The sequence below is a fragment of the Anopheles maculipalpis genome, chromosome 2RL, assembly GCF_943734695.1.
Source record: "Anopheles maculipalpis chromosome 2RL, idAnoMacuDA_375_x, whole genome shotgun sequence".
In the NCBI taxonomy this organism is placed as follows: domain Eukaryota; kingdom Metazoa; phylum Arthropoda; class Insecta; order Diptera; family Culicidae; genus Anopheles; species Anopheles maculipalpis.
The window spans coordinates 39783301-39804962 of record NC_064871.1 but is presented as its reverse complement, the minus strand read 5'-3'; the positions used below and the strand labels follow the sequence as shown (position 1 = coordinate 39804962).

Genomic DNA, 21662 nt, shown 5'->3' with positions numbered 1-21662 from the left:
CAGGATCAACGATGTACGACCGTTTCGGCGATTAATGATCATTTTGTATTTAGAAGCGTTTCAAACGAATAAAAATTCACTATTTAATACATCAGCTCCAGCGTGCTAGCTTTCATCTTCTTTATTTACAAAACTGATAAATATGATTGTATATATTGATAATTTACATACATCCATCGAGGGGCACGCACATCAATCTAATGGTATAAAGTTAGTAGGAAACGTACGGATTTTCCGTAATGTTACACCGTATGCCCTACTACTACTACTGTGCATCTGTATACACCTAGAACAACTGTACAATCTCGTTCGATGATTTTTCGGCAGTACACTGCTACACGGTAAATATCAGTTGTGATCTTCAAGATCAGTACACATACTGTACCCTCGTTAGCTATCGAGTACAGGTTATTCATTCTACAGAAAGAAAAAACAAATCAGGAAAACAAACCACACACACTTTAAAAACAATAAACAATACGGATTGACGCTGCCAACTAGTTTAACAAGTACGATTCCAGATATTCTAATAGTAAACGAACCACCGGAAATCACTGAATAAGATTTGGGCTTACAAGTCAAGTTTCATCACAAGGTTGTTGCACCGGGTACGGATTTAGTCTTTTTTTTTAGCATGGGATAAAACGCTGATACCGCTTACACGCTCATCGCATTCGTTGGCGGAACTCTTCCAATTCATGTATGCTCGTCGAAAGCCTTCAAATACAAAATGGGAGGGAAATATTACATTGAATGTTTACCCACAGTTCGTTCCCTAACTTACCTTCCAAATGCGTTAAATAGTGCCACTATTTCACCGCGCTTCAGCCTCAACGATGGTGACTGTTGCTTCAGCCTCGTATCAAATCCAGCATCGATCTTATCGTCAAACTTGCCAGAGAATAGAATTTTTAGTGCCGTTCCCATACCCTGCACCTGCAACTTGCCCCACAGCCGACATTTGTCGCACCCGACACAATCCATAATTTTCGAAATGTTCATAAACTTTTCCCGAAACTCGTGCTTTATCTTGATCGACGATGTGCCACCGCTAAACATAGCGGTTTCGTTGAAATGGGCCGGAAAGCCTTCAATGACGGTTAGCAAATCCTTGACTGCCGTTTTCACCTCGCGATCGTCCTTTTCCAGCCCGGTGAAATATTCCTCATTCCTTAAGTACGGCGCCGCTTTGGCTAAAGCTCGCAGTTCCACGAGGTACGCGAAGTACAAGTTTCTTAACCAGTGCGATCCTTCATTGTCCGTCATGTGGGGACTGAAGCGCCGTTCAAACTCTTCCATGTTCGGTCCCCACACGCCGGTAGGTGCCATAAAACCGAGCGTACCCTTCTCCGACAGTAGATAGTTGGCACAGAGATGAATGTTGATGCTCGAGTGCAGACCGGAAATCATACGATAAAATACACGATGCTCCAGGCACACCTCGTTGCGGGCCATATCCTGGTAGGGAATCATGGCCGAGTAAGCATTTTTCTTCTTCACAGAATGTGCTCTGCAAATGTACAGAACAGAAAAATTAAATAAAATTATCTTCCGCGTGTGAGATCGCCGCTTCGACGGAGTTTTTTTTGTACTTACTGGAAGCAATTTTCCAGATAGATACTGCTCCAGATCCGTCGTGCTGATTCACCCCGATACCCGGTGTAGCGTTCCGGGTTCAGTAAAAGATCCACGTACTCTGCGCCGGGCTCGTGATCGTCGAGAATGCAGAAATTATCTTGCGCTTCGTCATAGTCCGCCCATCGCTGGAACTCTTTGTGCGCTTTATCGCTGATGCTTGTGTTGAGGTAGCCCAGTTCTACGTCCAAGTCTTCGTTGCAGTTCGTTAAAGTTTGCACCTCTTTAATGTACTGAAAGAGGGGCGAAGAATTAGATTTTCCTCGGTAACTTAATGAAATGGATATTGTTGTTTATTGTAACGGAATTTTTGCTGCATATAACAGCCTAAACCGAATGCAATCATCGTTATGCATACGTAAGCCCAACAAAAAAACCGATTACGTGTGCAAACATTCTTCCACCGACTTAAACAGGGAAACAAATGAAAATTGAAAAAAAAAAAACATGTGCTAATGGTAATTTTGTAAAAGTAACGCGACTGAGCCGCTGTTGAGGTGATATGCTTTAATTTGTCAGCCCTGTTACCTCACGCTCACTCACCTTATGATAAGACGACGCGTCACCTTTCAGCCCCGGTGGGATATCTTTCTCCTCGCAGTGTTCCACATGGCAGAATCGCATCGCACACTTGCTGTCGTCGACCCAGAACGGGCACTCTTTGTTCAGGTGCACCTTGTAGTAGCGAAAGAAATCTTTTACCAGCAAACTTTTCAAACGGGGATAGATTTTTACATTGTTGTAATAATCCACCGTATCCACACTGCAGCTGCAATCATCGATCGTCCCTTGAAGCTGAAAAAAAACACACACACGTGTCATTGAAGGTCGTACCATTACTTTGCCGTGGGACTTGTCTGCTTTCCCGCGACAAATTAGCCCTTAATGGCTTTCCTCATTTTTAGGAAGTCAAACTGGTTTCTTACCTGACAGAAGCAAAACCGATCGTTGCTTGTTTCCGCACTACTATCGCTGTAAAAATATCCGTTTGAATCATTGGCAAAGCTTAGCAGCACTCCAAAACAAATGACGATCCATTGGAACTTTGGTCGCGATACCCGGCCGACGGTATGTCTGCGCCACGGTGCCATTGACACTGGAGATATTGTTGCTACTTGTTACGTTTGTTTTTTGTATTCGTTTTCGTGTACCCCGGAGCGTGCAAATCCGGCGCGCAGCAGCAGCAGCGCGGTGATGTTTACGATATAAAATGAACAGACTTTTCTAACCAACCAGGAACGTTTGTTGATTGTTTTGGCTTTCAGTTGTAGTAAATAAGGGCCGGAAATATGCGGCCTAGCCGTAAACAAGACGCGATTCACGTTATTCGGCTGGTTCGCAACTGCACAGAAACCGTTCTGTCTGCCGAATGGTGAACAAGTTCGGTGTATGGAATCCGCTTTCCTTTTTGCGGTTGTTGAAAAGTTCGATGGGATTGCACAATACACTAAGATACATCCCGCGTCGGTACACCCACTTGAACTTGCGAAGTACGTGCAATTGTTCACGACGTCCTGTTTTTTCAGCTGCGAAAGTTACCCCTTTCGACCCACCCACAAATCAACACGTCAACACCATGCGCAGCTGTCAAAGTGTACACCCCGTCCATCCCTTTTCCATGCTCTAGGCACATTCGCTGCAAACAGCTGATCAACAAATCACTGTCAATGGGAACTATTGGTGTATCGTTGGTCACGCGAGTGACTTTTCTTACATCGGTTATGTGCAAAACCTATACATTTTGTAACGAAATGTAACTTTAAACTAAATAAAAATTAAAAATGAGACACATTTGACGTTTTTATATATAACACACCGAATAAATAAAACACCGAAACCATTTGAAGAAATCAAACCGGAGTTTTAAATTCTTTTCCAACTCTCGTTGAAATATTTCGGACCATTATTTGAATACGAAATATTTCAATGCTTGAGCAATTCTATTTTGATTTTATGGGATAATTTCAACAAATTTTTAATTTAAATAAGCTAAAAAAAATGTAAGCTAGGTGCTTCGAGTTTTGACTCTTTCAAAAAGACATTATTTAGATTAATTAACCACGTATTGCATGTGCGTAGTTAATTACTACACCTACTCCATTGAAGAGGCGAAGAAACCTGCTGCACTGTAACTCAATCTACCAGCATGCATGCCATTTTCCAACATTGACCCGGCATTTCTCTGGAGTTACAACCGTTTTTAGGTTAGTTTTATATGGATATTAGTAGCACAATTTTCTTTCCGGTTAAAGAGAAAGGTATATAATTAGCACAATGAAACTACACTATTTTTGAAAACTATTGTATTCTATCTCTAAATCGCTTGCTTCTAGCCATCGTAATGGATTATGAATCTTAAAGATTACATCATTATAAGCATATTATTCAGATGACAAGCGGCCTTTCCCAAATATACACTGGAATGCAGGTCAACGCTGATTCATTCAACCGGATCATCAGTGCAGGCGGAACCGTTCCATGAATGAAGAGAAACATGTCGGTTCCAACGGTAACCGGCAATAATACTCCAGAGCGTAAGGTGAGATTTTCACATTCACCCAGCTCCACGGTGAACTCGTTGGCGTGGATATCAGCATATTTCTCAGTTGCTACTTTTGCGCTGATCGTTCAATAAAGACGACCCAACCGAACCTCGGCCCCGGTAATGCTGGTCAGTCTGAAGAAGCTATTCCGAAAGCGTGGACGTGCGGGTAGGACTGCTGAAGGTGATCGTGATCTCCTCCGTTTGCTATCGAACAAAGTACGCGACAAAGTCGAGAAAGACGCGCGATTCGCGAGCTCACGCTCGATTCAAGGTAATGATAAAGATCGGCTGGTGAAAGTCGGGAAGAAATGCGATGAGAAACGGAAAACAAGAGACTTGATTGTGGGTGTGCTACAGTGTCGATCAGATGTTCCGTAAGATGTGCGGGAGCAGTGTGTGATGACGATGTCGTGAAATCGTTCTCCTTACCACGCCCCTTAGGACGCAAGTTTGCACATTCAAACGTTCATGTGGCGTAGAACCACTCGTCAAGAGATCAACCCGCAAGAAAATCAGGACACGGACACCAGGGAAGCGTTAGCGCGCCCAACATGCATCGTTAAGTGAAGTTAACCGGGAAACTAGGTTAAATATTGAGTGATAAAAAAAAAAATACATCCACATACACAAACACACGCAAGCCTCACGCGGTACCGCTATGGCCGTTTCCGCTAGATCGACTTGATACGCCGGCCATCAAACAGATCTGGCCGGGAACGACTTGTTTGGGTTAAGGTTTGCTCACGTGTTGCGTGTGCGCCTCTCATGCAGCAGGCTCGTTCTCATAAGCATCGTTCGTGTGAAAGTATCGGAAAAGATCGTACCAAAAGCACAACACCGGTGGAAACATATGGATGAAATGTGGTAGCGCTCAGCCAACAAGACATCTTCATTCACTCGTCCGACCGGCCGGGCGGTTCTATCTCGAAAACGGTAAAAACGAATGATCGATTTAGGCTCGACTCGGGCTGGTCGTTGTGTGCAAATAAAGTGCTCACGACTTTAAATCCCGTAAGGTGCGTTTTCGCTTTGCCAACGGTAGTGCAATCCGGCCAATGCAAATTACGTCGGTGCGTCGTGCAAGGGGGAGGGAATCCGATGAAGTGGATGAAGTAATTCTAACGGTTCCAGGTGAAACCGCAGCGCGAATGGACTACTTCCCGTACTAAGTAGTAGCTGCGCTCTCCGTTGGCTTGTCTGTGGCTTGAGTCGCCATTACTATACCACAACATGCATCTGCAGTATTTTCAAATTTCAAAAAAGAAACACGCTGATGATCTTAAAACAGTTTTAGGTAAAGACTTTGTTGTATGAAGACGTATTTTCCTACCATTACTCTTAGAACGGAAAACCCTTAACTCCTTTCTATTACCTTTCGCCGGGAAATTTCGCACATTTCTTGCCACCAGGTGCGAATCTTATTTGACATTGCTTTCGGTGCACTTTGCACTGTTTTATAGCCGCTTGTAAAATGGAAAGTGCTATTCCTTTTACTAACAGCACAGCTTCATATATGACAAAGAACCCAAGTTTATCGAAAAAAGCCTATAGAAAATCGAAATCAAATATTTGTGTAGCTCACCTACAGCTCACTGAGGAGATTGTAAACAGTCAGATGATCTATCGGTTGTCGATCATGATGTGGGAATCGTTCTACACGAAAGCACCCCGGTACGCAGTTCGCTTTCTGAAGTCTTGCCCAGGGAGCTACGAAGAGCTGTGAGGGTAGTCAGCAAGTGGTGGCAGCTTTAGGCCGCTGCCAGAAGAAAAGAAAAAAGGAGGAACGGAAAATCCAGCAAACCGAAGAGAGCCCGGTACACATCGATGGTCTAGCAAACGAGAAAGAAATGGAACGCTGGGTATACCTCTCGCGATCGCGACGTCCAAGCGAGGATCGAGAAAGGAATGCACGCGTGTGCGAAGAGGCTCGCGGACAAGAGTCGGGAGATCGATCGGAAGTGTAAGCAAGAAACAACGCATAAGACGCACAGGAAAGGCCAAAAGAAAGGAATGCGATGGAAAGAGAGCGAGCGAGAGAGAGAGAGGGAGAGAGGGAGAGAGAAAAAACGGACAAAAGAAACTATGATGAACCAGCGGGAGTCCGGCCAGCATGAAAGTTGTTAGAGAGAGTACAGTTTTCAAGCGCAATATTAAGTAACTTTACTATCGCCCCGACTGGTACCGCATACGGATCGCGTTCGCCAGCTCCCCGATCGAGATCGTGTTCGGAAGCGGTAAGACCATCCCTGTGTGTGACCCCATAAACAAAGTGACCCTTTTCCAGACCCGCTGGACGCTCCGAGGGTTGCGTGCAATTTCCTTCCGGAGCATATCATCCACGGTGCGGTGATGCTGGGCAGATGAAAAGTGATAGTTTTGTTGTGATCAGTGTACGGTGCCCAAGGGTCGCCTCTTTCTGTAAGCCACAGGAAACGGTGGGAAATGCTAAAGCAACCATCTAAAGTGCTAATAAAACAGCGAGTCGAAAGTTTTGCTGGAACGGAACACTGACTAGTTGTGATCTATTGTGATGTGTCTGTGTCCTATTTAGTGAGGCTGGGCAACAGTACCCTCGTACCCAGTGCTGACGTGGTGAAGAAAGTTCTGGTGTTGTGATACAAGCTAGAGAAAAGTGTGTTTTTTACTATTGCGATTCTGGAATGATCATCGCAATACACGCGATCGTTTGGGTGCGATCGATGATCGTCTACCACGGCCCTCTGTCAGTGGCCCAGAACCAGTTTGCGAGTGTGTCTGCAAGCGATAACTGTGAAAACGTTAAGTTGAAGTGTGTTAAGTTACAGTTAGACTGTTAGTTCTCAAGATCATTTGCACTTCGGTGATACTTTGCAAGAACGATGCTGTAGCGAGTACTGTGACTGCTAATTTCTGCAGTTATTAACGAGCCGTCTGGAACAACTACGAACATATCCAGACGGTTTATCGGTGTGAAGTGATGCATGGATGCTTGTGAAGATCAACGGAGGGTTTTTCAATTTTTCCTAATTTTTTTCTGTAGAAGTGCTTCTTCAGCGTATTGCACAACATTATACTGAAGATTTATTGAGAGTGCCATTAAGAATGAGAAGAAATACCGTACGCAAAATACAGTACTTTGAATCGATGAGATATTCGCCATACAACATCAAGAACATGCAAACAAATGGATCAATCTTCGAATCACCTGTGGTGCCACATTTTCACCAAACACAGCTTTGTGATTTTGATTTCTCCTCGACCCCGTTGGTCACTTGTGATTCACATACACACACTGCTGTGGGCTAACATTTGGCGTACGGATCAAATGTTTCATTATGCCCGCAAGTAGCGCGAATTCCACGCCTTTTCGTACGAACGGCTGACGCTCTCATTTTCAGCCACGAGCACGACGACAACGAGACAACGAGCACAGCCCGGAAGCTTTCACCCCGAGGGGCAGAGCTTTTTTGACCGGTTCGTACGATCGCCCCCTGCAGTTGCCGGACGACAGGAAGTGCATTACCGATTGAAAGAGAAATGAACGAAATCTTCCCATGGCACATACCACTGAAAGCGAGGCGGGAGAAGGGATTAGAGGGAAGGCGAAAAAGAAAGAGAAAGAGAGAAATTTTACCTAGCAAAACTGTTCGTAGTGCTGCTGGTGGAAAGCTGCCCACGGAGGAAAGCCTTGCGCGTACCGTGTGTGAGGGAAGAAATGCCGGAACGAGCTGGATGTTACGCACCTGTCAATGCAGAACACTACTTCCGTTGCAAAATGGTGTTTAATTCGATGCACCACCCTCGTTTTGCCACGCTGATACGCTGGTGACATATTTTCCATTGCGCTCGAGCGCCAGAGTCGGGTGACAAGCACAGGAGAGAACGCGCTCGGGAATGCGCCCCGGAAATGGGTCAACGTATTGTATCACTGCGCATACTACGGACAAAACTCGTTACCTCTGCCGCAGGTTTCCGATCGGTAACCTTCACCAGGTGCCCCGATGCTTCTTCTGGGCACGGCCAAATGCCGACCGTGACCATGGAGGTGGAACTGTGCTTTGCAGACACACCGATACACACCTGCAACGTGGGCATTACGGAGCCCTTAGGAACCGTCGATAGCATTACAGAAACCAAAAACCAGTCCCAGGTTGATGATCGGGCGGATCGCTATGAAGTGGAAGGCCAGAGGAAAGAATAATTTCTCAAATCTGTGTCAGAGGGAAGAAAAGAAAACAGTCAAGCTGTGCACGATCTGTGTAGGTCGCTGTCCCGGGCGACTCACGCTAGAATGGTACATTGGATCGTTGGTGATCGTACCGTGTGCGGTGGTTAGCTTTCACTAGCAAACATTCTTTGGTCGATGGTGAAATTTTTTCGTTGACCCGCATGCCGCACCGATAGTTGCCGGATGGCCTTCAAAAACGAAAACAACAGCCCGTAGAGCTTTGCATTTTAATCCACCAAAACGGTGTTTACCTTTTTTTTTCTCAGAACATACACGGACCACGTGTTGGAAAAGTAGGTTGTGTATTTCAAATGGCAGTTAGAACGCGCAGCCCCACGTGTCTGCCCGAGCAGCTTTGATTGCGAATTAGGATTATAGAAAGTTGCAAACAAACGGGACACAGTTGGTGCGAGAGATTCTTGTGTTTCTTTAGCAAAACCATCAACTTTCACAATGTCTGATGCAATCGGCTCAAATCCCGTTTACTACCAAGGCAATATCCATGCTTAAAGAGCTGCTTTTAATTTTACGCCATCGTTGAGCCTGGTTACCGATACCGAGGAATGTAAGGAATCAGTCGGGATCGGTTTTTGATGGCGAAGATCTGCGCTGGAATGATAAATGCCACCGGGGCCGCCATAAGTCGCCGATAGACGTCCGAATGCACAGTTTGGAATAAAAGAAAAAAAAAACACAGTTAGTTTCGCTCCTTTTGCGTTTGCGGTGTAAATTGGAACACATTTTCACTCGACCTAAACCGAATTTTGTGTATGCACGGTGCGCTTATTAAATGCTTCGCTCCAATCGCACCGTGTACGCTCCCGATCAATAATTCACGGCAGAAGACGAACGAAGGCAAAGGAGAAGAAAGGACGGGGGGGAAGACAGTTAAACTTTCTGTGATAGCTCACTTCCGGTGTAAATTTTTGAGGCCAACGAATTGTTTGAATACTTTTCTTTTCTTGCTTACATTTTACGAGCGTTACAAGCACAGGTGCAGCTAAAGTAGTGAAGTATTGGTTTAAATCGTTTGGTATAATTCATGTTCAATCACCTACTAAAAAAAAGATGTATAAATTAAATATACTTTATTTTCTGAGGTTATCTAAAGTGTTATTTGAGAGTTGAGATAGTGTTCCAGTAATATCAACCATTTAAATAAAAGCTAAAGTAGAAGAAACTTTGGAAAATTTCTTAAGAAGTAATAAATATGTGGCAACTTTTAAACATTTTTTTATAATAATTGGAAACACCTTATCTGTGCCTTTTTTCACAGTTTCTTCAACCAGAATCTAGACCAACTGCGGACGTTTTAGTGTGTATTAAATATTGCAAGCTACGCACGATTTTATGTGACCAAAACAGAGTACGAGTGCAAAAAAAAAATGATTCTGAAAGCTGCAGCTTTACTACTGCTGCTCTTCATGAGCGGTGCAAACAGTCAAGATGACTCCCTAGCTGGTAGCTTCCTGTCAGGTATGCGCACAAAACGTAGCCATTAATCGTACAAAAAAGAGATAAATAACATGTTCGTTGCTAACCTACTTCGTCTTCTAATTAAAGGCCTTTTGGATTCGATCACAAGCACAGAAGATGCTAAAGGATGCCCGGGAGTGTGTGTTCACACGCTCGCCACACTGATCTGTTACGAAGTTCTGGATGACATTCCATGCCCATCGCCCAGCATGAAATGTTGCGTGGAAAGTAGTTCGGCCGCTGCCAACATTACCACCACTCCGCGGCCGAGAACTACCACGACAACGGCACGGCCCACAACGACCACACCGAAACCAACGACAGAGGCTAAAATTAAGGAAAAGGATAATAAAAATAACTGTAAGTAGATGCCCTTTTCTAAAGTGTCACCTAATACTCAATTTAAACCTGTTTTTCCACGCCCTACTTAGCATCCTGCCCGGGTGTATGCGTTGCGGACAGAATCGCCGAGTACTGCGAGGCTTACCTAACGACGGCCGGCCTTTGCAAGAGTGGTTCGAAATGCTGCGTGTCACGCGACATTTATCCGGACAATCCCCCGGACGAGCTGTACATCCCGACGGCTCACTTTGATTCGAAAACGAATAAAACTACCACCCCCAAACCGTACGCAAAAACGACCGAACGGCCCCACGCGACCGAAGAACCGATCAAGTCTAAAACGAATCCGACGCAGAAGCCCACGCCCAAACCGACCAAGCCAGCGCCATCCAAGTTGAAAACTACTTCTGCTACGTTGGCCAACAATGGACAGGGGCCCGTATTTAAGGAGTGTGAGGGTGAATGTGTCAACGGGCTGTTTGCACTGTTCTGTGACGATCTCGATAGTGAAGCGTTCTGTCCCAATGAGGGTTCGTGTTGTATTACCGGTGTGGCGGACGATAATAAACAACAGGTTGTGACGACTACCAGGCGACCAGCGACACCGGTAAGTTTGTTTTGAAATTCTAACCAAATTGGCATCTACAACTAATTATTGTTGGTATTTTTGATGTCGTTCCCTTGCAGCCACCACTGCCACGTTGTCCCGGGTTCTGTCTGCTGAACATTATGGCCGCCTTCTGTGAACGCCCCTCCGTGCTTATCCCCAACACAGCTAACTGTAAGCGAGGTTCGGTGTGTTGCGATAACACGAGAGCTCCGCCACCGAGACCTCCGCAACAAAAGCGCCCACCACCGACCACAACGACTACACCCGCACCAACCACAACTGCTGTTCCGGATCCGCGCGAAGAGTGTCCCGGGTCGTGTATAGTTAGTCTGCTCAGCTTTACCTGCTTCCGGAACGCCGAGATGACCGATCTGTTCAAGTGCAAAAAGTCCGGTACTCAGTGCTGTGCACCGAAATCGAAAATATTGGAAGTGCAGCAGGTAGCTGCGAGCAAGACAAGTTACAACGTCACAAACGGTTATCCACCACAGGCTCTACCGCCTCCACCCCAGATGATGCCTCAGCAACCGCCAATGCAGGGTCCAGGACAACCGTACCCTATGTCACCGGCGGTAATGCCACCGTTACAACCACAGTCTCCGCTTGCTCCACACCCACAGGGCTATGGTCCACCAGCGCCTAATCCCTACCCAGGACCCATCAGCAACAACATCTACGAGGTACCACCGACGCAACAGCCTCCCTATGCACAGTCTCCAGTGTACGAACCACCGACCACTACCTCGCGACCGCAGGTCTATTCTAAGTACGTGTGCGGTGTGAAAGGAACAAGCCGCGGAGCAAAATCGTTCCTCAGCCGTGAGGTACTACGATTAGAGCAAGAGCAAACCACTAAGGCGCGGCACGCACGTCATATCGATGTGGACAGTATTTATCGATCGAAGAGCTCCGAACGGTTAGTGCTCGGTAGTAGCATTGTACCGATACCGATCATCTATCACGACCACAACGACACCGTACCGGAGGACCTGCTACGTCACCCAAGCCTGAAAGAAAATGTAACGCTGGCCAAATACTGGAGTCACCATCGGAAGGGTCGTGTGGTGGGCGGTGAGGATGGTGAAAATGGCGAATGGTGTTGGCAGGTGGCGTTGATCAACTCACTCAATCAGTACCTCTGCGGTGCGGCACTTATTGGCACGCAGTGGGTGCTGACCGCGGCACATTGTGTAACGAAGTAAGTAGCACAAGGTGTGAGTCCACGGAAGGTTTGAGTCATATATTCTGTGCCTTTTCTTTGCAGTATCGTCCGTTCGGGTGATGCGATCTATGTGCGTGTGGGCGATTACGATCTAACACGCAAATACGGAAGTCCCGGAGCACAGACGCTGCGCGTAGCGACCACCTACATCCATCACAATCACAACAGTCAAACGCTTGATAATGATATTGCACTGCTGAAGCTGCACGGACAGGCAGAGCTGCGGGACGGTGTGTGCTTGGTAAGGATCGTCTGGCATACGCCTGGGTCATGAAGATCTTCGGATAAATCAGTGTGCGTCTTTGCCTTCTATCTTGCAGGTGTGTTTACCGGCCCGTGGTGTTAGTCATGCCGCTGGCAAGCGTTGTACAGTGACCGGGTACGGGTATATGGGTGAAGCAGGTCCCATTCCGCTACGAGTGCGCGAAGCCGAGATACCGATCGTCAGCGACGCCGAGTGCATACGCAAAGTGAACGCAGTGACGGAGAAAATATTCATCCTGCCAGCGTCCAGCTTTTGTGCCGGTGGTGAGGAGGGGAACGATGCCTGTCAGGGTGATGGAGGTGGTCCGCTAGTGTGCCAGGACGATGGATTCTTCGAGCTGGCCGGATTGGTGTCGTGGGGTTTCGGTTGCGGTCGTGTCGATGTGCCGGGTGTGTACGTGAAGGTGTCCTCGTTCATCGGCTGGATCAACCAGATCATTAGCGTTAACAATCAGTAATAGTAATAGTTCCAATACCAAACTGTCTTCTGTCCGTCTTCCCGATCTGCGCCTTATGCGTGCTAGTAGTTTTAAGGGGTAAGAACAGTTTTAAGCTTTGAAGCAAAAGCAAAGAAGTATCGAAACCAATGCATTGTTTTGGGATCTTCAAATTGTTGGATTTCTGCAGTTGCCTTCAGGGCACCATTTACTATTTCATACACACACTCACACACACACACATACAAAAAAAACAATCGATGCTAGTTGTTTGAAAAACGATAGTTGTAATAGAAGGCCCTAGGGATAATCGCAACGTGGTGCGCATGGTTCGTTCCGGCTGAGGGAGAATCGAATTCCAGTGATTCGATGATTATTGTATAAAAAAAAATCTGCTCTGTGGTAACGTTAAGCAATAGGCAACAAACTCCCTTTTGTTCACACTCACACATTTACAGTAATTCAAACATTCAACGCTGAATTAACAGGAGTAAACATTAAGCGAACGCTTTCTCTAATTTATAGGACCTAACTTCATCTCATTAACGTTATTTAAGCATGCGTGAAGTATTTATTTATTTGTCTCTTGATTGATTTAGTGGCCAAATTGTCGCTTTTCGTGTACGTTTCCATTCAAACAAACGTTGGAAAAACGGCGTTGAAAGCAGAGGCAATGTACAGCAAAAAAGAGTAGTTCAAAAATCTACATGCAAAACAAACCGAAACAAAGCACTGAATCTTGGAAGTATGTAGGCTGCAATTGATAGCAATAAATGGAAAGCGATTGATATAGTGGTCGTAACGGTACGATTTGATGAATTTGTCACACTGTGTACAATAGAATAAAATGACTGGTTAAATGAAAATGGTGTTTTTGTTTGTTTGATTTCTGTCTTTTATTTCTTTTTTAAAATTTATTTTAAGTATGACGGCTTGCTCCATATTGTCAACACGTATGTATTGACTGTTTTTATAAGCTAGACCCTAGTAGGTGATTTCCTCTCTGTTTTTTTTTGCCTTGTATCAAGGCTGGACTGGATTAGACAACACTGTGCTATGGAATACGCCTTCCTCCATTTTACGATAGAGTTGTAACCGTCTTCGAGTAACAGAAAGGGATGGTCGAATTGCAAGGATGATGGGTATTCGAAATCATAGGACAAGACCGTTGTCTTTGGCGAATCGGAAGATGTGCCTCATGTAGCGGAGGTCCCTGGTAACCAACACTTCTCTTATTGCAGTCCCAGATCGTCTGCCAATAAGCTCGACTACGCTCAGCAGGGAGGGACTTGCGGTTTCATACTCCACACAGAACCGCAGAAGGTGATCCACATCGTGGAATCCGTCACCGCAGCCACACACTTTTGTCTGCGCCAGAGCTACGCCAGCTATGCTCGGTCTACAGAGAGCCCATCGAACCAAGGCCGCAGGGACACGTGCGGAGAGATCGAGAAGAGGAAACGCCCGAGTTCATCCGCCTCCCACATGCTCTGCCAGCGAGACAGGAAAAGTTGCTGTGGAACACGCAGAAACTCCTGAGCCGAGATAGGTCGGTCGTAAAAAGCGCCTTCTTGAACTATCGAGTTTTGGCCAATGAGTCAGCCTTCTCATTGCCGGGAATTCCACAATGAGAAGGGACCCAAATTAGCGAGATCCTATACGCCTTATCGAACATTGAGCCAAGCAGTTCAATGACTTTTATGGTGATCTCAGAGCTTAGATTCGGAGATCTCAGCGCTTCAATAGCTATCAGCACTAAGGCTATCAGTGAAGATGAAGTACTGGCCCGAAGGTCTCGCTGCTATCATCAATAGTGCTTAAAATATTGTGGCTAGTTCTGAGGTGTAAATACTCCATGGCTGCCTAAATTTGAAAATTATTCGGTGGATTCGCTCAAGACACAAGAAGCCAGAGCCCTCCTTAGAGGATGATCCATCAGTGTAGTACTGGCTTTAGTCTAAATGACCATACTTATTCATGAAAATGCCCGGACCTATTTTTTTTACTAGAATAATGTTTGCCTCCTTTTTCAGTTGCGTTTTATTTTATTTAATTTAGTAAGACGGATCTACGCCGTATTGTTTTAAGTTTCGCTTTAATAACTAGTTTTTTTCATACATTTTTTATACAATTTTTAAGTAGAAGAAACACAAAAATCAACACTAAGAATAACTTTTTTCTTACTTTGACTGATTTGGTAGGAAACATTGGAGAAGAAATAAAATAAATATAAAATTAGCGCTTCGATTCTTCCAACCCCTCTTTAGTAATTTAAAACCAAATGCCCATGATGCACATGATCGGTAGAGTATGTACAAAGAAAAGCAAAAAGTTTCTTCTGCTTCTTTTTATTCGACCAACACAAAAAAAAATCTTTCCTACAAATGTCTAAATCATCCAATCCATTTTCCGAAACTCATCGAAACCTTGTAGCTGCGAAAAACAAACGGCTCGACGAGCCCGAACACGTCCGGGCGTTTTGAGAACAATTTTTTGAATTTTGATCTACGGCATCGTATGAAAAGGGGTTAAAAAAAAAGAACTCATCCCCCTGCCCAGATACCATTCCGGCTGCCTAAATGAAAGATTCCTTCGTAAAAAAGTTCGTAAAAGATATCCTTCTTTTCTTCTCCATTCGATTTTCCCCCGCTCTACCCCCTAATACCTCTTCAATGATAAAACTTTCAACAAAAAAAAGGGTACAACGGAAACATTTCTTATCATTTCGCTCGTCCGGGATGAAAAGAGGAAACCAAATTCGCAAACGCGTCTCGCAATGCGTAGACACGCAACAGTGGCTAAAATACTATCACTTTCAAAGCCGCCCACTAAGTCGTTCGTCATTTTTTAATTATTTTTGCTTCAACCGCCCCGTAACGCCCGTGCGGGGTTCGGAAAAAAAGGCACGAAAAACCCCCATACCAATTGGTCGCACATAGTTTGCTGCTTCTTTTCTCCCTGCGGTGCGGTGGTTAGAACGGTCGCTCGCTCGGTCAGCTATTTATCAACGCCTCGCTGTATCGGACCAATGGAATGCGTGTTCGCGATCCTTCGCGGGCGGCCGTGTCCTTGTGTTTTGTGGTTGGATTCTGTAACAATTATTTTTTGGGTATTTTGATGTATTTCGTGCTTTTTTTTTTCGTTGTGTTTCCGTGCTGCTTTGCTTTCTCTCTATAGCCTACAATCGACTATCGGTTGTCTCCTTTTTTTTTGGTGCGTGTGTGTGGGATGTGATAGCAGCGAAAAGAGCTTTTCCGATTGGGAAGCATCAAATACATAATGTATTCTGGAAAAGATTTTTGTCCTTCTTTTTGGCAAATGATTAGGATTTTTTTTAGAGCATTTTGTCTTTTACTTATTCTACTGAGACAACCGCGCTCGAATGTTCGAGATCGCTTGTGCCTGGAAACCTTTGATGATTAGCCTCTGGTCTAGAAAGTTTAATTAGGAGCCGTGAAGGTTTACGGCAAGCGATTGCTAATGTGAAAATGGTTGATACCTTCACAGTAATTATAAACATTTAATTAGTGTTTGAAAGTTGTGTTTTTTTTTTGTTGAAAATCCTTTATCTTTCTCACTATGAAATTACACAAGTCGAAATAAACTGCTGCACAAATTGTCTGGAAATTATCGTCTTGGCGATCAATCCATGAGATTAACGAGCTTATTGGCAAGTTGCTTAAATGTTATTTCCCTTTTAATCGCTACACTTCATGCAGCGATGCTTCCTATACCGGCAACGACATAAACGTGATATGACAAAATGTCCGGAAAGATTGTCTCCCAGCAAGGAACGTTCTGAATTCCTCCGACTAAGTGGTTAATTTTTTGTGCATCCGTGCCAATCGTGTCAATCACTATTTGGTTTCTCAGTGTATCCAAGACTTGAGAATCTGCGAAACGCTGGATGGTCTACCGAAAACGATGCACCAGTGTGTCAGGGCAACAGCAAAAAACGCTCAAATCTTGCACATTCCTTGAGCATTGGTAATGTGAAAGCTCTAAATCAAACAGAAATGGTACTTACCGATCACGATTGGTCACCTTTTTAGCGCATGATCGTCTCACCCGCAACAGAAGAACAACAGCAGCCGTGTTCTTAGTGTTTCGGCCACAGTTTGTTGTGGTTGTTCGAGCCTCCAAAAAGAACGCACGCACCGGTCGCGATCCTATCAGGGCCATACAGTGCTGGCACCAAAAAAAACTAAACTAAACAAACAGCCCTCTTAATGTGCATCATACCACATACTGACTGTTTCGCACATTATCCGAAACCGTACCTGCTTACAACCGGGGTTTGCCCGATTCCCGATGGAATGTGCGCGACTCCGCGAAAACCGGACGGTGGTAGGTTTTGTGAGTTTTCGGGTAAGTTTTATTATTTTAATCACGTGAGATCGCTCGACCGAAGCTTGGAGTGATTTGTTTTTGCTCACCCGGCAAAAAGGGGGTTTTTCAGCGTCTGCAGCGTTATTGCACACTGCCAATGCAGCTCCGGTGGAATGCGTTTTCGTACAGACCGCGCGATTCTTCGTGGCCCTTTTGGTAAAGCCCTGCTAGTGGCGGTTTTTTTTGTTGTATCTCCCCTCCTTGTCTGTATGCCTCTGAAGGTGAACTGTCGTGTTTGGGGCAGCTCGCGCTACGTATCCTACGAGCCGAATCCGATGCTTTTCTTTTCTATCCTGGTGTTTTTTTTTGCTGGCTGGTCCCGGGTACGGAATATGTGACTCTTTAAAGTTGATTCTTTTCGACGAGTGAATTGGTAAAGTGGCGTTTTTCACTTCCACCGGATGACGATTGATCGATTTTAATTTAAAATTTTAAAAACCATCGCGCTGGCCCCTTGCGCTTTGTGTGCCGGTGTCATGCGAAAGATTTATGGGATCGTTGCGGGAACATCAACCCGATGATGGTTGATGCACGCGCAGTGCGTCCAATGGCACCGTCGCCAGTTCGCAAGCAAATTGAGCAATGATCTCGATCGCTTTAGACTGGTCAGCAGAACTGCACGCGACAATTTGGACGCATCAGCCGCAAAAGGTTAATGTGCAGACCGGTCCGCTTTTGATTGGCATTATGAAGCTGCATTTTTCGTGATTTATCTGCGATAAGCATACCGTTCGATTGGAGTTTTATTTAGAAGGATTGGTACTGATTTTGTTAAAAATCTGGCGATAAAATTTACTTCTTTATTGGCTTAACGCCGTTGCAAGTTCATGCCAGCTATTGAATGGATTGCTAGACTTGCTGATACCATGTACTTGGGTAGTCATGCGGATGATATTTCAACACCGGTCCTGCCGTTTGAAGACCAGTGCCGTTGTCGCCAATATCCCCGAGCCACATGGCCATCTACTTCTTCTTCTTCCAAGCTTAACGACCTTCTAGGCTAGGCTGGCCATCTAAAGGTCTACTAGACTTGCTGATACCGCGTAGTTGAACAGTCGATCCTCACTACGGGATGCCGGCTATCTAATGGCTTATGAAACTTATAAGGACCACATAGTTGGATAACCAGTCCTCACTGTGAGGGAGGATCAAATATGGCACAACATATTTGAAAAAACTACATTTACAACAATGTACAATAAACTATATTTTTTTACATTTAAACCGATAGAACGGACTGGCGATATTGCTATAAACTACATATTAAAAAGACGCAAAAAATGAAACAAGAATGTAAGATAATTCTAGATGCAGCTATATTTTTGTTAGATTTTGTTATAATTTAGTGTTTTTTGATTGACTGACTGACATTTGATTTAAAAGATTCAAACGGCGCCGCTCTTCAAACGGCAGGACCGGGGTTCAAATCCCATCCGGACCGTCCCCCCGTAGTGAGGACTAACCAAGTATGTGGTATCGAAAGTCTAGAAAGCCATTTCGATGGCCGGGCATGGTCGTTAAGTCAAGAAGAGGAAGTTATTAAATTTATTTATTTTTATTTCGACGACGGTGACGATTTATTTCGATGACGCCCCGGCCGTATTCATTAAAATCTTATCTTATGTCTAGCTTAAAAATTCATTCAACTTACCCATCCTATTTTGTGGGTAAACATTTCCTTCTCCCTCAATTCAAGTGCACCTTATCCAAGGTGAGCTCGATTGTGGATGTTGTTGCTGCCAGGTATGGTTCTAAAGCTGTCCTATCTATGTCTGCTAAAGGGTTAGCGCTTCTTTGGAGCATCGTGCCGTGGAGACTAACAACTGACTCCCAAGAAACACCCCTTTATTGTGGATACTCTGTGGTGTTCGCCTCTCCATATCGTTGCCAGCATTTGGATGTTGTGACTAGCGACCCTATCTTCGGCAGAACGCTTGACTCTGAAAGCCACTACAAATTTGTGAAGCTACAGTAGCATCTAACTCACGCATTCCGTCAACAGTAAAGCCACCAGTCACAACTACACGTCGTCCAAACCTAATTCAATTGGTTCAGTGATTTTATGTTGTCGCTGGCGACCCTGACGTGCATGGAAACGATAGCCACAATAACCTTGAAAGGTTGCTGCAGAATCGAATCCAGATAGCCCGCCAACGGCAGGTTGCCAGTTACCGTTGCGAATGTGTAACAAATAAACATAACATACTTCAATCAACTGATAGGACGATAGAACGTACAAGCTGCGGGAAGGGAGAGGAGAAGGGATTGGCCAAAGGACGATTCCCATTCCTTTGGCGAAGTCAAACAGAATCCGCGCATATTCGTAGTCCTTCTGTCCCAGGATATTGCGCATCGACAACGCTGGGGATCTTCCTGATGTCCGAACGGCTGTTAAGAGTCCGGGTCTACCCGCATCGATCTCCACACATGGCAAGAGGATGTGGTCAATGTCGTGGTATCCGTTGCTACAGCTACAAACCTTGGAGTCGGCGCTGTCTATACATTGAGGATGTGCATTCGACATAAGTCTCGACATCATGCGAATAAACGCACGATCTACCGGGAGCCCGTGAAACCAGGAACGCAGGGAAACCTGTGGTGAGATGAAGTGCAGGAACCTCCCGAGTTCGTCCTCATCCCACATGCTCTGCCAGCGGGCCTTGCACAGTTGTTGTGGGGTGCGAAGAAACTCGTGAGGGGAAATCGACCTCTCAAAAATGCTGCCTTCGGAGGCACCTCGTTTGGCCAAGGAGTCCGCTTTTTCATTGTTGGGGATCCAGCAGTGTGCAGGCAGCCATATTAGCGTTTTTCGGAATGTTTTATTGAACAAAGAGCTTAGAATATTCAGTATTTTTTGTATAAAGTAATCTAATTTCAATTTTAAGTCACTTAAAATTATTTAACAACTGCGAATGTAAAAAAATAGGCTTTATTTCAATGAAAAAAAGATAACGTATAATAATATTGCGTTAGAGTAGAGAGAAACAGCTCTATATGAACAGACAATATTAGATTTCTAGGTGACCTTCAAATTCTATCTTAATTTTCCCAATGACGAACACGATGCGAGTACCGAATATCAATTTGCGCGCCAAAGCATCCAACCGCCACCCGGTCACGTGTTACACATTCCCGTATGATCTTGGCAGCATCTGAACTTCCCGCGCACCGAGCAAAACAGGAAGGAAAGCTGCAAACGCAAATGAGAAAGAGAGTGAGATGGAGATAGGGATAAACTGTCTAGCTGACAATGATGAAAATGATACAAACTTCCCCATAATGGTGTCAATGATATGGACACCAAACTAACTGCCTAAATGGGAGAGCAATAGTAGTTGCTGGTGAACACTTTTTTCCAAGGATCAATCCTGATACCAGAGCAACTCACGCACAGCAGTAGCGAGTGCGTGAGTTTAACGTGAAGAAGAAAATTACCATTCAAAACAAAAAAAAACGCAAAGGGCGGAGCCACGTTTTGTTGAAAATGTTTTTTTTTTGTTGCCTCTACGCAATTTTCCATTCCCAAAATGCTCACCCTTAACCATTTAACCCTTGGGAAGTTTCACGAGCCAAAAATTACTTGATCGCACACGCCGCTCGGCACAGTTTTCCTCTCTCCGGAATGCGAGTTTTCGTATGGGACTGTAATGATGAGTTTGTTCTGTCTCGTTTGCACCGTTTGCTCAAACCCTTCAACACGATTTCCATCCCATTTTATCGTGATCACAATGCGACGTGAAGAGGGTTCGCATGTTTTTTTTTTCCCTCGAATTGTTTTGGACTCATCGGCGGTTGAGAATTTTCCTTAACCCCCTGATCCCTTCAAGCGCGAGCAACGTCTTCGCTATTGCGCTACGAGGACAGTGTGTACAACCCTTTTTTTACTTACGGTTTAAGAAGCAAACTCAAACACATACATACAGACACTGTAGTCTGCTGAAGAATGAGTACCGGTAAGGGAACGCACGTCGATCTTCAAAACCCAAGAAACAAGAAGTCCACACGATGTTGATGATGGTGATGATGATGGCAGCAGGATATCCAGAGAATTCGAAAGAGAGAACAAGACGCTCAGACAAGTACAAGCGAGATGCCAGTGAGTGTCAGTCCATGCAGTAAGAACGGAACGAACAATCCCGAATGTCGACTAGATCGGGTTTTTCTCGGCCAAGCAGCAGCAGCAGCAGCATAAAAAAAACCTTGGTGCTCGCCAACAAAAAGGACCACGTTTCTTGTGCAACGTGCGCTTAGCAGCGACTAAAGGGTGAAGGAAGAAAAAAAAAAGCATCAATCCCGGATCCACATCGAAGACGTACGGAAGAAACGGTCAGATGGTCCTGCCAACTAACACACACACAACCGACGATGATGGTGATGATAACGACGACCACCACAAACAAAAGCAAACACCGGTAGCCGGGTGGAAGTTTTCCTTGCCAACCGGAGGCCCGATGGACTTTTCCTTCGCGCTGTACGCTCAGATATTCTTTCGACTTCGATCTGTACAGTTGACAGTCCAAGGAATATATAAATAT

At 45.0% G+C, this 21662-nt stretch overlaps 5 protein-coding genes across 6 annotated transcripts in view; 2 read left to right on the top strand and 3 right to left on the bottom strand.

The window, feature by feature from the left end:
* The window catches only part of LOC126558692 (protein tipE), a 186707-nt gene that overhangs the window by 6036 nt on the left and 159009 nt on the right, over positions 1–21662 (top strand). The window lies entirely within an intron of this gene.
* LOC126559226 (DNA-directed RNA polymerase II subunit RPB7) overlaps positions 1–21662 on the bottom strand; it is a 240333-nt gene that overhangs the window by 97876 nt on the left and 120795 nt on the right. The window lies entirely within an intron of this gene.
* LOC126557269 (ATP-dependent Clp protease ATP-binding subunit clpX-like, mitochondrial) overlaps positions 1–21662 on the bottom strand; it is a 399590-nt gene that overhangs the window by 372095 nt on the left and 5833 nt on the right. The gene's annotated exons all lie outside the window — the stretch shown is intronic.
* The window catches only part of LOC126557871 (ero1-like protein), a 427255-nt gene continuing 406229 nt past the window's right edge, over positions 637–21662 (bottom strand). The window contains exons 2-6 of the mRNA XM_050213780.1: positions 2562–2731; positions 2179–2430; positions 1597–1868; positions 785–1510; positions 637–717 (exon numbers count right to left, since the gene is read on the bottom strand). Of these exons, the coding sequence (XP_050069737.1) occupies positions 666–717; positions 785–1510; positions 1597–1868; positions 2179–2430; positions 2562–2726 (1467 nt within the window). The 5' untranslated portion in view covers positions 2727–2731 and the 3' untranslated portion in view covers positions 637–665. The remainder of the gene's footprint in view (positions 718–784; positions 1511–1596; positions 1869–2178; positions 2431–2561; positions 2732–21662) is intronic.
* On the top strand, positions 9741–12763 carry LOC126557063 (protein masquerade). The gene is made up of 6 exons (XM_050212711.1): positions 9741–9863; positions 9951–10223; positions 10295–10812; positions 10893–12013; positions 12080–12278; positions 12358–12763. Exons 1-6 carry the CDS (start codon positions 9773–9775, stop codon positions 12757–12759), a joined length of 2604 nt encoding a protein of 867 aa, XP_050068668.1. The 5' UTR covers positions 9741–9772; the 3' UTR covers positions 12760–12763.

Excerpts from the sequence above, each read along its gene's own strand:
- LOC126557063 (XM_050212711.1), top strand. The coding sequence starts at position 9,773 with ATGATTCTGAAAGCTGCAGCTTTACTACTGCTGCTCTTCATGAGCGGT. Across the intron at positions 10,813-10,892 it reads CCAGGCGACCAGCGACACCG|CCACCACTGCCACGTTGTCC; the intron begins GTAAGTTTGTTT and ends GTTCCCTTGCAG. Across the intron at positions 12,014-12,079 it reads GCGGCACATTGTGTAACGAA|TATCGTCCGTTCGGGTGATG; the intron begins GTAAGTAGCACA and ends TTTTCTTTGCAG.